We start from the raw sequence: 18,213 nt of genomic DNA on the forward strand, positions 1-18,213 counted from the left end.
TTTTCTTTATTTTTAAAAATTAGTTCTGATATGTTTATTAGGGTAAAGATTCTGTTTCTTCTTGGCTTAAAAATGTTGGAAGGCAGAGTGCAAATGCGAGGGACTTGGTTGATTTAATTATACAGTTCTATTCCTATATCATGCAAAGAGTTAGGTTTTCATATCATAAGGAATCAGAAAATGACTTAGCTTCAAATTCTGCCACCAGTTAAATTGCAAGGCCCTTATCACTTCATTCTCATCTTTAAAATGAGAGTTTTCTATAAGATAACATCCAAGATCCTTTATCATTTAGTGACAATGACTAGTTCTACCAAAACTGAGGTCCAGTCACCACATTTCCATCTTTAATTTAGTTTTTAGAGTATACCATAGCTAAAGCTCAGACTTCAGTTGGTATCCATGTTAATGAAGAACAAATATTGACTCTATTAATCTTAGGTTACTTAGCCTTTTGTTGCCATGACTAATTATTTAAGGGAAGGCCTCAAAAATACTCAGAACTCATATATACACATACTCAGAACTCCAATGAAAGCAGATGGCCTAAAAAGTTTTCCCTATCAAATTGTCTTTATTTCTAAACTGTAGGCAAAGGCCACCATTTGTTTTATTATTGTAATACTTTAGACTATTTGAATATCAGACATGTGCGTATATACTCTAAAACTTAAAAATGGGAGGTAAGTAAAATGTATCTTCTTAATGCTTTTTCATAACTTCAAAACTAAAATGTATGTGCTTATAAAGAAAATGGAGTCATGGAGTCATCAAATAGGCTAAGTGTAAGAGAGAACAGGGTAATGAAGACTATGTTGTCCCCACTTAATGTTAAGGTTACGTTAGAGCCAGGAGGGGCAAGATGGTGGAGAAGGAGGAGACCCTGTTTCAACCGGTCCCCTAAAATGAGCTAAATATCTACCAGAACACTCTGAACACTCATGAAATCAGCCTGAGATGTAAGGCTACTTTACACATCCCTTTGCACTAGGAGTAAGAATCTTTAAGAACATAAATCACTTTCAAGGATAAACAAAAGGAGAAAATTAGCAGAAACAGAGGTTTTATTATGACTTCAATATCTATTTAAGCTGATACTTCCCTTCTCAGACAGAAGAACATTTCAAGATTCAGGAGATTCAAAATATGTCAGAAAACCATCCCACAAATACAAAAATTCATCAGAAGCAGCACTGTATTTGAAAATAGATAGGGGGGACATGACAGAGACTTTCAAAAAGTGAGTGTATTTGAGGTAAATATTAAAAAAAAAAAAAGTACCTAGCTCTTTTACTGGGTTGTGAGATTACACTTACCTACATAATCAGCTGGGCTTCAGGCAATCCTGACAAAACTATGTCAATTGCAGACGAACAGACACTGCGTTTTGGCTTATAACAATCTTTTCTTTATTATCCATATTATAGTTTTCAGAAGAGTAATGTGACTAGAACTCATCAAAGTTTCCCTTTCCCTGCTTTGTCTCTATATGCCCACAGCTGAGACACACTTACCATAGGCATTAGCCTCCACCTTGATTTCCCTGTTGCTAAAACTACTCTTTTATACTCTATCCCAAATGCTATGGCTCCTTTTCATTATTTATTTTTTTATCCTATCATTTATGAATTCAGAGACTTAATTTTATTATTTTTTTATTTTTTAAGATTTATTTATTTATTTATTTGACAGGCAGAGATCACAAGGAGGCTGAGAGGCAGGCAGAGAGAGGGGAGGAAGCAGACTCCCCGCTGAGCAGAGAGCCCGATGTGGGGCTCAATCCCAGGACCCCAGGATCATGACCCGAGCCGAAGGCAGAGGCTTTAACCCACTGAGCCACCCAGGCACCCCCAGAGACTTAATTTTAAATTGCAAAGCATAGCAATGTGTTTTTAATACACTTGGTATGTGTTTTCAAATAGATGTCAAAATATGAAAATGTGTCCTGCACAAGAATGCTGCAGTTGTATTACAGAGTAGTACACTCTGCAGTCAGGTAAACCTGACTTGAATCTCAGTGCCACTTTCTAATTTTGTGACCTTGAACATGTTTTTTTTTTTTTTTTATGTCTTTCTGATTTATAGTCTCTATAAAATGGAAATGGTAATACTTTTAAATTTTTTGTGCTTGAAAATAAATGAGAATATCCACTTAGTGCCTAGCATAGAACTATACAGATTGGCAATAAAATTTTATTAAAAAATGGGCAGAAGGTATGAACAGACATTTTTCCTAAGAAGACATACAGATGTCTAAGAGACATATGAAAAGATGCTCAATGTCACTGATCATCAGGAAAATACAAATCAAAAAAACAAGATATCATCTCACACCTGTCAGAATGGCTAAAATTAACAATACATGAAACAACAGGTGTTGGCAAGGATGTGGAGAAAGGGGAAACCTCTTATGCTGTTGGTGGGAATGCAAACTGGTGCAGCCACTCTGGATAAAAGCATGGACATTCCTCAAAAAGTTAAAAATAGAACTACCCTATGACCCAGCAATTGCACTACTGGGTGTTTACCCAAATGGTACAGAAATATTGATTTGAAGGGATACACGCACCATGATGTTTATAGCAGCATTATCAATGATAGCAAATTATAGAAAGAGCCCAAATGTCCATTGACTGATGAATGGGTAAAGAAGAGATGGAATATATATATAATGGAATATTACAAAGCCATCAAAAAGAATGAAATCTTGCCATTTCCAATGACATGGATGGAGTTACAGAGTAGTGCTATGCTAAGCTAGTTAAGTCAGTCAGAGACAAATACTATATGATTTCTCCATATGTGGACTTTCTCCATTCCTCTGAAGCCCATCCATCTGTGCTATCTTTCTCATGGCCTCAATACCCTTCTCTAGACAATGCTCCAGGCAGTCCCTAACATCCCTCTCTCCTCTGAAGCAAGACCATTCAGTTATACTTGTCCTAACTTTGTAATCACTTCCTTGTAGAGTGAGAGCCTCCCATCTGAGTGTTCTTTGCTCACAAGGAAATTAAGTCTCTAGTATACCTCTACAGAGATTCACTCAACTGAATTTGAATATATACCTAACTTCAAGCTTTATAACCCTCACATGTTTTTCCATATGGCATTATTTTAAGTTTAGTCACTTTGAACAGTTGTTTCCAGGTTGTCCAAAATGATATATCTGCATTTAGTTAGGTCAGCTACATCTAATTTCTTCATTAAATAGAACAGCACTTGCTTCTGTCAAGTTCAAATCTACAAAAATGTAACTTGAAATTAAAATTAGTGAATGGCCACCAGCTAATTTCCATTTTACATATGGAGAAATAATCTTAATAATTTTGAAAATCAGTAAGAAAAAACCAAAACAATCTTTTAAAAATGGACACAAACTTTTGAACAAATTGGTTAGTAAGCAAAGGAAAAGACAATTAGCTTCTCTCAAAAAAAAAATGTAAATCAAATCAATAATGAGATACATTTTTCACCTCTCAGGTTAGCAAAATATCTGATTTTTAATAATTTCTTCAGAAAAATAGATCCCTGGGAGATAGGAGGAAGATGGTGGAGGAGTAGGAGATCTTAATTTTGTCTGGTCCCAGGAATTCAGCTCGATAGCTATCAAATCATCCTGAACACCTGTAAACTCAACTGGCGATCTAAGAAAAGAATTGCTGCAATTCTACAAATGGAAAAGCTACCACTTTCTGCAAGATAGGAGGTACGAAGAAGTGAATCAGAGATGATATATCAGAAGATAAACCCCAGGGGGAGGGCGCCTCCGTAGGCTGGCTACAGGAAAGTGATATAGCATGGAGTGCAAAATCAGAACTTTTAGAAGTCTGCTGTGGTGAGGGATGTTCTCATGTCCCCACCTGAAAGGCACTCAGGTGGTGAAATGGGGTGGAATCCTAGGTGAGACAGTGTGGTCTCAGGATCCTGGAGTTACAGAAAGAACCACAACCAAGTGGGATTTATTCCTGGGCTGCAAGGGTAGTATAACATCTGCAAATCAATTAATGTGATACACTACATTAATAAAAGAAAGGATAAGAATCATATGATCTAATCAATAGATCCAGAAAAAGCATCTGAAAAAGTACAGCATTCTTTCTTAACACTCTTCACAGTGTAGGGAATAGAAGGAACAGACCTCAATATCATAAAAGCCATCTATGAAAAGCCCATAGCAAATATCATTCTTATTGGGGGAAAGCTGAGAACTTTTCCCCTAAGGTCAGGAACACAATAGGAATGTCCACTATCACCACTGTTGTTCAACATGGACATACTAGAAGCTCTAGCCTCAGCAATCAGGCAACAAAAAGAAATAAAAGGCACCTGATTGGCAAAGAAGTCAAACTCTCACTCTTTACAGATGACATGATATGCTATGTGGAGAACTCAAAAGATTCCATCCCCAAATTGCTAGAACTCATATAGGAATTCAGCAAAGTGGCCAGATATAAAAATGAACACACAGAAATCTGTTGCATTTCTAATACAACTAACAACAAGACAGAAGAAAGATAAATTAAGGGGTCAATCCCATTTACAATTGCACCAAAAACCATAAGATACCTAGGAATAAACCTAACCAAAAAGTCAAAGGATCTGTACTCTGAACACTGCAGGCCATTTATGAAAGAAATTGAGGAAGACACAAAGAAATGGAAAAACGTCCCATGTTCATGGATTGGAAGAACAAATATTGTTAAATGTCTATGCTACCTAGAATAGTCTATACATTCAATGCAATCTCTATCAAAATACCATCAGCTTTTTTCATAGAGCTGGAACAAATAATCCTAAAATTTGTATGGGACCAGAAAAGACCAAATGAATGTTGAAAAAGAAAACTAAAGCTGGTGGCATCACAATTCTGGACTTCAAGCTCTATTACAAAGCTGTAGTTATCAAAACAGTTATGGTACTGGCACAAAAACAGACACCTAGATCAATGGAACAAAATAGAGAACCCAGAAATGGACCCTCAAGTGTATGGTCAACTAATCTTCAACAAAGCAGGAAAGAATATCCAATGGAAAAAAGACAGTCTCTTCAAAAAATGGTGTTGGGAAAACTGGACAGCCACATGCAGAAGAATAAAAGTGGACTATTTTCTTACACCATATACAAAAATAGACTCAAAATGGATGAATGACCTAAATGTGAGACAGGAATCCATCAAAATCCTAGAGGAGAACAGGCAGCAACTTCTGTGACCTCAGTCATTGAAACTTCTTGCTAGACATGTCTCCAGAGGCTCGGGAAACAAAGGCAATGACCTACTGGGACTTCAACAAGTTGAAAGCTTCTGCACAGCAAAGGAAATAGTTGACAAAACCAAAAGACAACTGACAGAATGGGAAAAGATATTTGCAAATGGCATATCAGATAAAGGGCTAGTATCCAAAATCTATAAAGAACTTACCAAACTCACCACCCAAAGAACAAATAATCCAATCAAGAAATGGGCAAAAGACATGAAGAGACATTTCTCCAAAGAAGACATACACATGGCCAACAGACAGCTGAAAAAATGCTCCATATCACTCAGCATCAGGGAAATACTAATCAAAACCACAATGAGATACCACACACAGTGATCAGAATGGCTAAAATTAACAAATCAGGAAAAGACAGATGTCAGTGAGGATGTGGAGAAAGGGGAACCCTCTTACACTGTTGGTGGGAATGCAACAGTGCAGCCACTCTGGAAAACAGTGTGGAAGTTCCTCAAAACGTTGAAAATAGAGCTACCCTATGATCCAGAAATTGCATTACGGGGTATTTAACACAAAGATACAAATGTAGTGATCCGAAGAGGCACCTGCACCCCAATGTTGATAGCAGCAATGTCCACAATAGCTAAACTAAGGAAAGAGCTCAGATGTCCACCAACAGATGACTGGATAAAAAAGATGTGGTATATATGCATATATACATAAACATATATAATGGAATATTACACTGCCATCAAAAAGAATGAAATCTTGCCATCTGCAATGTCATGGATGGAACTAGAAGGTATTATGCTAAGTGAACTAGGGCAATTAGAGAAAGACAATTAGCATATGACCCTACTCATATGTGGAATTTAAGAAAGAAAACAGAGGATCACAGGGGAAGGGAAGGAAAAATAAAACAAGACAAATCAGAAAGGGAGACAAACCATAAGAGACTCTTAACTATAGGGAACAAACTGAGGGCTGCTGGAGGAGAGGAGCTGAGAGAATGGGGTAAGTGGGTGATGGACATTAAGGAGGACACGTGATATAATGTGAACTGAGTATTATATAACATTGATGAATCACTGAACACTACCTCTGAAACTAATAATAGGATAAATGTTAATTAACTGAGGTTAAATGAAAAAATAAATTTAAAGAAAGAAAAACAGATCATAGTAACACACTGTTGGTGAGAATACAAATTGGTGCAGTCTTTTAAAAGGGTAAACTGATATTATTAAAAGCATCAATGTGCATTTTCTTTCATAGAGGAATTGTGTTCCTAGAAATTTATCCTGTAGAAAAAGTATATTATATTTTGTTGATTTTCCCCCAATTTCTCATTTCTGAAATTAGGATGTCATATCATAGTTTAAAAACAGCATTGTTTTTCATTTTTGGTGGCATGTAAAATTCTTGGTGGCATGGTCAAATAATGGTGCTTTTTATACCTGATGATGTCTTAGAGTTTATAAAATATGGCAGGATATTTTACATGGCAGGATATATAAAATATGGTAGGATATTTTATTCAAACAGTTTTTTTTTTTTTTAAAGATTTTATTTATTTATTTGACAGAGAGAAATCACAAGTAGGCAGAGAGGCAGGCAGAGAGAGAGGAGGAAGCAGGCTCCCTGCTGAGCAGAAAGCCCGATGCGGGGCTTGATCCCAGGACCCTGGGATCATGACCTGAGCCGAAGGCAGCGGCTTAACCCACTGAGCCACCCAGGCGCCCCTCAAACAGTTTTTATATTAGCAGAAAACCAGAAACAATCCAAGTATCTGTTAATATGAGACTGGTTAATTATAATACAGCACACAATATAATACTCTGTAGCCTTTACAAAGAATAAGGAAGGCAGCATGGAAATATGACCATGATGTATTTTAAGTAAAGATATCAAATTATAGATAAACCGGGGGGAGGAGTCAAGATGGTGGAGAAGTAGCAGGCTGAGACTACTTCAGGTAGCGGGAGATCAGCTAGATAGCTTATCTAAAGATTGCAAACACCTACAAATCCAACGGGAGATCGAAGAGAAGAAGAACAGCAGTTCTAGAAACAGAAAATCAACCACTTTCTGAAAGGTAGGACTGGCGGAGAAGTGAATCCAAAGCTACGGGAAGATAGACTGTGGGGGGAGGGGCCGGCTCCCGGCAAGCGGCGGAGCAATGGAGCACAAAATCAGGACTTTTAAAAGTCTGTTCTGCTGAGGGACATCGCTCCAGAGGCTTAACCGGGGTGAAGCCCACGTGGGGTCAGTGTGGCCTCAGGTCCCACAGGGTCACAGAAGGATTGGGGGTGTATGAGGGTCGCAGAGCTTACAGGTATTAGAACGGGGAAGCCAGCTACAGAGACAGAGCCGAGGAGTGAGCTCTAAGCTCGGGGTTACCTTGAACCAGTCGCAGACTCGGTCAGCTCGGAATGCAGCCGGAGGCCAGGGTGACGGGAGTAATTGGGTGCTGTTCTCTGAGGGCGCACTGGGGAGTGGGGCCCCGGGCTCTCGGATCCTCCAGGCCAGAGACTGGGAGGCTGCCATCTTCATTCCCATCCTCTGGAACTCTACGGAAAGCGCTCATGGAACAAAAGCTCCCGAAAGCAAACGCCAGCGGATTACTCAGGGCTCCTGGTAAGGGCGGTACAACTCAGCCTGGGGCAAAGACACTTGAGAATCACTACAACAGGCCCCTCCCCCAGAAGATCAACAAGAAACCCAGCCAGGACCAAGTTCACCTACCAAGGAGTGCAGTTTCAATACCAAGGAGAGCAGCGGAATTCCAGAGGAGGAGAAAGCAAAGCACGGAATTCATGGCTTTCTCCCCATGATTCTTTAACCTTGCAGTTAATTTAATTTTTTTTTCTTTTTCAATTTTTTTCTCTTCTTCTGCTAATTTTTTTTAACTTTTACCCTTTTCTTTTAAAACGTTTTTTAACTAGTTTATCTAATATATATATATATATTTTTTTCCTTTTTATGTTTTTTCTTTATTGGTTTTCTTTTTTTAATTGTTTCTTTCTTTCTTTTTTTTCTTTCTGAAATTCTTTTTATCCTCTTTCTCCCCTCTCACGAGTTGGGATCTCTTCTTATTTGGCCAAAGCATATTTTCCTGGGGTTGTTGCCACCCTTTTAGCATTTTACTTGCTCCTTCATATACTCTTATCTGGACAAAATAACAAGGCAGAAAAATTCACCACAAAAAAAAGAACAAGAGGCAGTACCAAAGGCTAGGGACCTAATCAATACAGACATTGGTAATATGTCAGATCCAGAGTTCAGAATGATGATTCTCAAGGTTCTAGCCGGGCTCGAAAAAGGCATGGAAGATATTAGAGAAACCCTCTCGGGAGATATAAAAGCCCTTTCTGGAGAAATAAAAGAACTAAAATCTAACCAAGTTGAAATCAAAAAAGCTATTAATGAGGTGCAATAAAAAATGGAGGCTCTCACTGCTAGGATAAATGAGGCAGAAGAAAGAATTAGCAATATAGAAGACCAAATGACAGAGAATAAAGAAGCTGAGCAAAAGAGGGACAAACAGCTACTGGATCACGAGGGGAGAATTCGAGAGATAAGTGACACCATAAGACGAAACAACATTAGAATAATTGGGATTCCAGAAGAAGAAGAAAGAGAGAGGGGAGCAGAAGGTATATTGGAGAGAATTATTGGAGAGAATTTCCCCAATATGGCAAAGGGAACAAGCATCAAAATCCAGGAGGTTCAGAGAACCCCCCTCAAAATCAGTAAGAATAGGTCCACACCCCGTCACCTAATAGTAAAATTTACAAGACTTAGCGACAAAGAAAAGATCCTGAAAGCAGCCCGGGAAAAGAAGTCTGTAACGTACAATGGTAAAAATATTAGATTGGCAGCAGACTTATCCACAGAGACCTGGCAGGCCAGAAAGAGCTGGCATGATATATTCAGAGCACTAAACGAGAAAAACATGCAGCCAAGAATACTATATCCAGCTAGGCTATCATTGAAAATAGAAGGAGAGATTAAAAGTTCCAGGACAAACAAAAACTGAAAGAATTTGCAAACACCGAACCAGCTCTACAGGAAATATTGAAAGGGGTCCTCTAAGCAAAGAGAGACCCTAAAAGTAGTAGATCAGAAAGGAACAGAGACAATATACATTAACAGTCACCTTATAGGCAATACAATGGCACTAAATTCATATCTCCCAATAGTTACCCTGAATGTTAATGGGCTAAATGCCCCAATCAAAAGACACAGGGTATCAGAATGGATAAAAAAACAAAACCCATCTATATGTTGCCTACAAGAAACTCATTTTAAACCCGAACACACCTCCAGATTTAAAGTGAGGGGGTGGAAAAGAATTTACCGTGCTAATGGACATCAGAAGAAAGCAAGAGTGGCAATCCTTATATAAGATCAATTAGATTTTAAGCCAAAGACTATAATAAGAGATGAGGAAGGACACTATATCATACTTAAAGGATCTGTCAAAAAAGAAGGTCTAACAATTTTAAATATCTATGCCCCTAATGTGGGAGCAGCCAACTATATAAACCAATTAATAACAAAAATCAAAGAAACACATCAACAATAATACAATAATAGTAGGGGACTTTAACTCTCCCCTCACTGAAATGGACAGATCATCCAAGCAAAAGATCAACAAGGAAATCAAGGCCTTAAATGACACACTGGACCAGATGGACATCACAGATATATTCAGAACATTTCATCCCAAAGCAACAGAATACACATTCTTCTCTAGTGCACATGGAACATTCTCCAGAATAGATCACATCCTGGGTCCTAAATCAGGTCTCAACCGGTATCAAAAGATTAGGATCATTCCCTGCATATTTTCAGACTACATTGCTCTGAAGCTAGAACTCAATCACAAGAGGAAATTTGGAAAGAACCCAAATACTTGGAGACTAAACAGCATCCTTCTAAAGAATGAATGGGTCAACCAGGAAATTAAAGAAGAATTGAAAAAATTCATGGAAACAAATGATAATGAAAACACAATGGTTCAAAATCTGTGGGACACAACAAAGGCAGTCCTGAGAGGAAAATATATAGCGGTACAAGCCTTTCTCAAGAAACAAGAAAGGTCTCAGGTACACAACCTAACCCTACACCTAAAGGAGCTGGAGAAAGAACAAGAAAGAAACCCTAAACCCAGCAGGAGAAGAGAAATCATAAAGATCAGAGCAGAAATCAATGAAATAGAAACCAAAAAAACAATAGAACAAATCAACGAAACTAAGAGCTGGTTCTTTGAAAGAATTAATAAGATCGATAAACCCCTGCCCAGACTTATCAAAAAGAAAAGAGAAAGGACCCAAATAAATAAAATCATGAATGAAAGAGGATAGATCACAACGAACACCAAAGAAATACAGACAATTATAAGAAAATACTATGAGCAACTCTACACCAACAAATTTGACAATCTGGAAGAAATGGATGTCCTAGAGACATATAAACTACCACAGCTGAACCAGGCAGAAATAGAAAGCCTGAACAGACCCATAACCAGTAAGGAGATTGAAACAGTCATCAAACATCTCCAAACAAACAAAAGCCCAGGGCCAGACGGCTTCCTGGGGGAATTCTACCAAACATTTAAAGAAGAACTAATTCCTATTCTCCTGAAACTGTTCCAAAAAATAGAAATGGAAGGAAAACTTCCAAACTCATTTTATGAGGCCAGCATCACCTTGATCCCAAAACCAGACAAGGATCCCATCAAAAAAGAGAACTACAGACCAATATCCTTGATGAACACAGATGCAAAAATTCTCACCAAAATACTAGCCAATAGGATTCAACAGTACATTAAAAGAATTATTCACCACGACCAAGTGGGATTTATTCCAGGGCTGCAAGGTTGGTTCAACTTCCGCAAATCAATCAATGTGATACAACACATTAATAAAAGAAAGAACAAGAACCATATGATACTCTCAATAGATGCTGAAAAAGCATTTGACAAAGTACAGCATCCCTTCCTGATCAAAACTCTTCAAAGTGTAGGGATAGAGGGCACATACCTCAATATTATCAAAGCCATCTATGAAAAACCCACCGTGAATATCATTCTCAATGGAGAAAAACTGAAAGCTTTTCCGCTGAGGTCAGGAACACGGCAGGGATGTCCGTTATCACCACTGCTATTCAACATAGTACTAGAAGTCCTAGCCTCAGCAATCAGACAACAAAAGGAAATTAAAGGCATCCAAATCGGCAAAGAAGAAGTCAAACTATCACTCTTCGCAGATGATATGATACTATATATGGAAAACCCAAAAGACTCCACTCCAAAACTGCTAGAACTTGTACAGGAATTCAGTAAAGTGTCAGGATATAAAATCAATGCACAGAAATCAGTTGCATTTCTCTACACCAACAACAAGACAGAAGAAAGAGAAATTAAGGAGTCAATCCCATTTACAATTGCACCCAAAACTATAAGATACCTAGGAATAAACCTAACCAAAGAGACTAAGACTCTATACTCAGAAAACTATAAAGTACTCATGAAAGAAATTGAGGAAGACACAAAGAAATGGAAAAATGTTCCATGCTCCTGGATTGGACGAATAAATATTGTGAAAATGTCTATGCTACCTAAAGCAATCTACACATTTAATGCAATTCCTATCAAAGTACCATCCATTTTTTTCAAAGAAATGGAACAAATAATCCTAAAATTTATATGGAACCAGAAAAGACCTCGAATAACCAAAGGAATATTGAAAAAGAAAGCCAAAGTTGGTGGCATCACAATTCCGGACTTCAAGCTCTATTACAAAGCTGTCATCATCAAGACAGCATGGTACTGGCACAAAAACAGACACATAGATCAATGGAACAGAATAGAGAGCCCAGAAATAGACCCTCAACTCTGTGGTCAACTCATCTTCGACAAAGCAGGAAAGAATGTCCAATAGAAAAAAGACAGCCTCTTCAATAAATGGTGTTGGGAAAATTGGACAGCCACATGCAGAAAAATGAAATTGGATCATTTCCTTACACCACACACGAAAATAGACTCAAAATGGATGAAGGATCTCAATGTGAGAAAGGAATCCATCCAAATCCTTGAGGAGAACACAGGCAGCAACCTCTTCGACCTCAGCCGCAGCAACATCTTCCTAGGAACATCACCAAAGGCAAGGGAAGCAAGGGCAAAAATGAACTTTTGTGATTTTATCAAGATCAAAAGCTTTTGCACAGCAAAGGAAACAGTTAACAAAACCAAAAGACAACTGACAGAATGGGAGAAGATATTTGCAAATGACATATCAGATAAAGGGCTAGTGTCCAAAATCTATAAAGAACTTAGCAAACTCAACACCCAAAGAACAAATAATCCAATCAAGACAGAAGACATGAACAGACATTTCTGCAAAGAAGACATCCAGATGGCCAACAGACACATGAAAAAGTGCTCCATATCACTCGGCATCAGGGAAATACAAATCAAAACCACAATGAGATATCACCTCACGCCAGTCAGAATGGCTAAAATTAACAAGTCAGGAAATGACAGATGCTGGCGAGGATGTGGAGAAAGGGGAACCCTCCTACACTGTTGGTGGGAATGCAAGCTGGTGCAACCACTCTGGAAAACAGCATGGAGGTTCCTCAAAATGTCGAAAATAGAGCTACCCTATGACCCAGCAATTGCACTGCTGGGTATTTACCCTAAAGATACAAACGTAGTGATCTGAAGGGGGACGTGCACCCGAAAGTTTATAGCAGCAATGTCTACAATAGCCAAACTATGGAAAGAACCTAGATGTCCATCAACAGACGAATGGATAAAGAAGATGTGGTATATATACACAATGGAATACTATGCAGCCATCAAAAGAAATGAAATCTTGCCATTTGCGATGACGTGGATGGAACTAGAGGGTATCATGCTTAGTGAAATAAGTCAATCGGAGAAAGACAAGTATCATATGATCTCCCTGATATGAGGGAGAGGAGATGCAACATGGGGGGTAAGGGGGTAGGAGAAGAGTATATGAAACAAGATGGGATTGGGAGGGAGACAAACCATAAGTGACTCTTAATCTCACGAAACAGAGGGTTGATGGGGGGAGGGGGGTTGGGGGTGGGGTGGGGTTATGGACATTGGGGAGGGTATGTGCTATGGTGAGTGCTGTGAAGTGTGTAAACCTGGTGATTCACAGACCTGTACCCCTGGGGATAAAAATATATTATATGTTTATAAAAAATAAAATAAAAAAAAGATATCAAATTATAGATTTGTATATAAGGGGGAAGAGGACACGTGTCTTTACACTTGGGATATATTTACACATGCATAGAAAATAGCTCTTATGATTAAATAATTTATTAACTATATATGAAGAAAGTATCTGGAAAGAAAAAATTTATCTGATCAGAAATAACTTAAATGAGTAGAAGAACTTAAAATTTACCTTTTCGCTGGCCCATCTCAAGCCTGCAAGGAAGGACATGACCAATGTGCACAGTCCTCCTGACCCAGGGAAACCAAAATACACACTGCTGAACACAGCTAGCACGGACAGCCCCAAAACAAGGAATGCTCTCTTCCACGCAAGTTTGTCCTTGAGGAGAGAAAAGAGGGTGATTAGATCAATTATTTCATATACCTGATTTTTTTTTAAAGATTTTATTTATTTATTTGACAGAGAGAAATCACAAGTAGGCAGAGAGGCAGGCAGAGAGAGAGGAGGAAGCAGGCTCCCTGCTGAGCAGAAAGCCCGATGTGGGGCTTGAACCCAGGACCTGGGATCATGACCTGAGCCAAAGGCAGTGGCTTAACCCACTGAGCCACCCAGGCGCCCCTATACCTGATTTTTTAATGATTGATTTTTCCATATTCAGGACTTTGTGGGAAATAAAATGTCTGTCCGTGCCCATAAATGCATGCCATAACATTTGCTATCTTTTCCTTAATGAAGGTAGAGTTGGCACATGTACAGATGCCGGTTCCTCTTTCAGGAACGCCATTTACCTTCCTCTGCAGTTATCAAAAATGGAATTTCAGAGGGCTGAATGCAACAGCAGAAAAAAGCGCATGGGCTTTGGAGCCCGACAGACCAGAGTTAGAATTCCAGCTCTTTTACACCCCTAGCGTATGGAGGGCTCCCATTACCTAACTTCTTCAAGCTTTGTTTCCTCCTCCCTGAAAGCAGTTATGTTACAGGGTTTTTGTGAAGGTTATAGATGTGATATCTCTATTATTTTTAGTCTCTTGACTCTTCATTGTGATGCTCTCCTGGTTTTTCTTTCTAAACCCTTCAAAATCGAGAAGCTTTAAGTGGGTATAGATTGAGAGTAGTTTTGTTGTTGTTGTTAAAGTTCAAAGAAATGTGCACCTCTCTTCCTTTACTTTTCTCTCATCAGCCTTTTAAACTTCTCATTACTTTTTTTAAATTTTAAAATTATTTTTAATTTTTTTGAGTGTATTTGACACTCAATGTTACATTAGTTTCAGGTGTACAACACAGTAATTCACTTCTCTCTACGGTGTGCTATGCTTACAAGCATAGCTGTCAGCTGTCACCACACAATGCTATTACAGTATCACTGACTATATTCCCTGTGCCATGCCTCTTATTCCCATGACTTATTCCATTTCTGAAGGCAGGTAACTTCCGTTCCCCTTCACTCTTTTTTTCCCATTTCCCCTTCCCCCACCCCTCTGGCAATCAACAGTTTGTTCTCTGTATTTACAGTTCTGATTCTGCTTTTTGTTTATTCATTTGTTTTGCTTTTAGATTCCACATATGAGTGAAATAATAGGCTACTTGTCTTTCTCAGTCTGATTTATTTCACTTAGCATAATACCCTCTAGAGCCATCCATGTAGTTGCAAATGGCAAGATCTCAACCTTTTTTATGGCTGCTCAACATTCCATTGTATACATACCACACCTTCCTTTTCCATTCATCTGTCAATGGACACTTATGTTGCTTCCATATTTTGGCTATTGTAAATAATGCTGTGGTAAACACAGGGGTGCATAGTCTTTTCAAATTAGTGTTTTCTTTGAGTTAATATCCAGTAGTAGAATTACTGGGTCATCTGGTATTCCTATATTTAATTTTTTGAGGAACCTCCATAATGTTTTCCATAGTGTCTGTACCAATTTATATTCCCACCAATGGTGCTCAAGGGTTTCTTTTTCTCTGTAGCCTTGTCAACACTTGTTATTTCTTGTCTTTTTTATTTTAGCCATTCTGACAGGTGTAAGGTAACGTTTTATTGTGGTTTTGATTAGCATTTCCTTGATGATAAGTAATGATGAGCATCTTTTCATGTGTCTGTTGTCCATCTGTATGTCTTCTTTGGGAAAATATCTATTCAGGTACTCTGCCCATTTTTAATTGGATTATTTGTGTTCTTTTGGTGATGAGTTGTAAAAGTTCTTTTTTTTTGATAAAGTTCTTTTTTTTTTTTGAATTGTATAAGTTCTTTATATTTTTTGGATACTAAGCCCTATTGGCTATATCATTTTCAAATATCTTCTCTCATTCAGTAGGTTGTCTTTTAGTTTTGTTGATGGTTTCCTTCATTATGCAAAAGCCTTTTATTTTGATGTTGTTCCAACAGCTTATTTTTGCTTTTGTTTCCCTTGCCTTAGGAAACATATCTAGAAAAATGTTGTCATGGTCCAAGCTTCTTGATCACTTTAGAAGGCAAGCGGGTCTTTACAAGTACTTGATTTGGAGGCACACAGGCTCTGGTAGAGAACTACCAGAGTTCATTCCCAGCTCTGTTGCATTCCAGCTATGTGAACTTTTTCAACTTCTTCCTGAATCTCAATTTCCTCATCAGCAAAAAGATCATATTAATAGTACTTGCTTCATGGGTCTTATGTGGTTTACAGTAGATTGCATAGATTTATATGCTTGCAATGGATCAATGCTTTCCAAAAGAACAGTCAGTGATGATGGAAATTTCTATATATGCTCCATTGGAATGTTCTCTATTTGCTATAGCCACATGTAACTAGCTAGTGGCTGCCATATTGAATGGAACGGCACTTTACTGTACTTACCTCTCATTTTATATAGAGTAAGCAACAAAGAGTAAGTCATTATTTTTCTCTTTATTTTGTTGTATAATTAGAAAATCCCATGATTTTCTTTTATGCATTCATAAAATCTTTTATAATTTTAGTTGGAAATTTTTGGAGCATAGCAAAAATTCAAATCAGCATACCTTCTGCTAATGGAAATATTAATGTTCTTCACATTCTACGTTAGTTAAATTTCTAATTCCATTCAAAATGCCCTAAAATCTCAAAATAATGCCATTTCTTATAGGAAACAAACAAGATTTTTATACGTTTATCCCAAGAGACTTATCCCAAAACAAAAAGAACTCTGTAATATTAAGAAGTCATTGTGTATAACAAAGAACTTTGATCTCCTTGGTAAGAAATATTGGATGATACTATAAGGAGATGTTAAGGTTTAGGTATTTGATGGTATTAGAATCTAGGGTATGCTAATACTAAAAAAGGGGGCCCAAAAGTCATTTTACATTTTGATTACTTGAACATTATAATAGTAAAATAAAAAATAAAAACAATAAAAACGGCTTACATATTTGGAAATTGGTGTTATTTATTCTTCAGTGAAATTTAAAGTTTACCGAATACAAATTAGAGGAAAAAATTTTAGGGTTGTATTAAAATCTTATACAGTTAATGCTTAACAACACAGGTTTGAGCTGCAATGGGTCCACTTACATGCAGATTTTTTTTTATCAATACAGTACTGTAAGTGTATTTTCTCTTCCTTATGATTTTCTTTTCTTTTTTTTTTTTTAAAGATTTTATTTATTTATTTGACAGAGATCACAAGTAGGCAGAGAGGCAGGTAGAGAGAGAGGAGGAGACAGGCTCCCTGCCGAGCAGAGAGCCAGATGAGGGGCTCAATCCCAGGACCCTGGGGTCATGACCTGAGCCAAAGGCAGAGGCTTTAACCCACTGAGCCACCCAGGTGCCCCTCTTCCTTACGATTTTCTTTCTTTCTTTATTTTTTAATTTCTTTTTTTTTTTCCTTTTCAGCGTAACAGAATTCATTGTTTATGCACCACACCCAGTGCTCCATGCAATATGTGCCCTCCATATTACCCACCACCTGGCTCCCCCAACCTCCCATCCTCCGCCTGTTCAAAACCCTCAGATTGTTTTTCAGAGTCCATAGTCTCTCATGGTTCACCTCCCCTTCCAGTTTCCCTCAACTCCCTTCTCCTCTCCATCTCCCTATGTCCTCCATGTTATTTGTTATGCTCCACAAATAAGTGAAACCATATGATAATTGACTCTCTCTGCTTGACTTATTTCACTCAGCATAATCTCTTCCAGTCTTGTCCATGTTGCTACAAAAGTTGGGTATTCATCCTTACTGATGGAGGCATAATACTCCATAGTGTATATGGACCACATCTTCCTTATCCATTCGTCCTTTGAAGGCATCTTGGTTTTTTCCACAGTTTGCTGACCATGGCCATTGCTGCTATGAACATTGGGGTACAGATGGCCCTTCTTTTCACTACATCTGTATCTTTGGGGTAAATACCCAGTAGTGCAATTGCAGGGTCATAGGGAAGCTCTATTTTTAATTTCTTGAGGAATCTCCACACTGTTTTCCAAAGTGGTTGCACCAACTTGCATTCCCACCAACAGTGTAAGAGGGTTCCCCTTTCTCCACATCCTCTCCAACACACGTTTTTTCCTGTCTTGCTAATTTTGGCCATTCTAACTGGTGTAAGGTGGTATCTCAATGTGGTTTTAATTTGAATCTCCCTGATGGCTAGTGATGATGAATATTTTTTCATGTGTCTGATAGCCATTTATATGTCTTCATTGGAGAAGTGTCTGTTCATATCTTTTGCCCACTTTGCTGACATGATTATCTGTTTTGTGTGTGTTGAGTTTGAGAAAGAATGGGCAGAAGATATGAACAGACACTTCTCTAATGAAGCCTTA

At 38.1% G+C, this 18,213-nt stretch overlaps 1 protein-coding gene across 1 annotated transcript in view; it reads right to left on the minus strand.

Annotated features, from left to right (window-relative positions):
- Positions 1-18,213, minus strand: part of SLC9B2 (solute carrier family 9 member B2) — a 66,927-nt gene that overhangs the window by 14,376 nt on the left and 34,338 nt on the right. Inside the window, exon 9 of the mRNA XM_047718115.1 lies at positions 13,664-13,813. Within this exon, the coding sequence (XP_047574071.1) occupies positions 13,664-13,813 (150 nt within the window). The remainder of the gene's footprint in view (positions 1-13,663; positions 13,814-18,213) is intronic.

Source organism: Lutra lutra, chromosome 2, assembly GCF_902655055.1.
Source record: "Lutra lutra chromosome 2, mLutLut1.2, whole genome shotgun sequence".
Classification (NCBI taxonomy): Eukaryota; Metazoa; Chordata; class Mammalia; order Carnivora; family Mustelidae; genus Lutra; species Lutra lutra.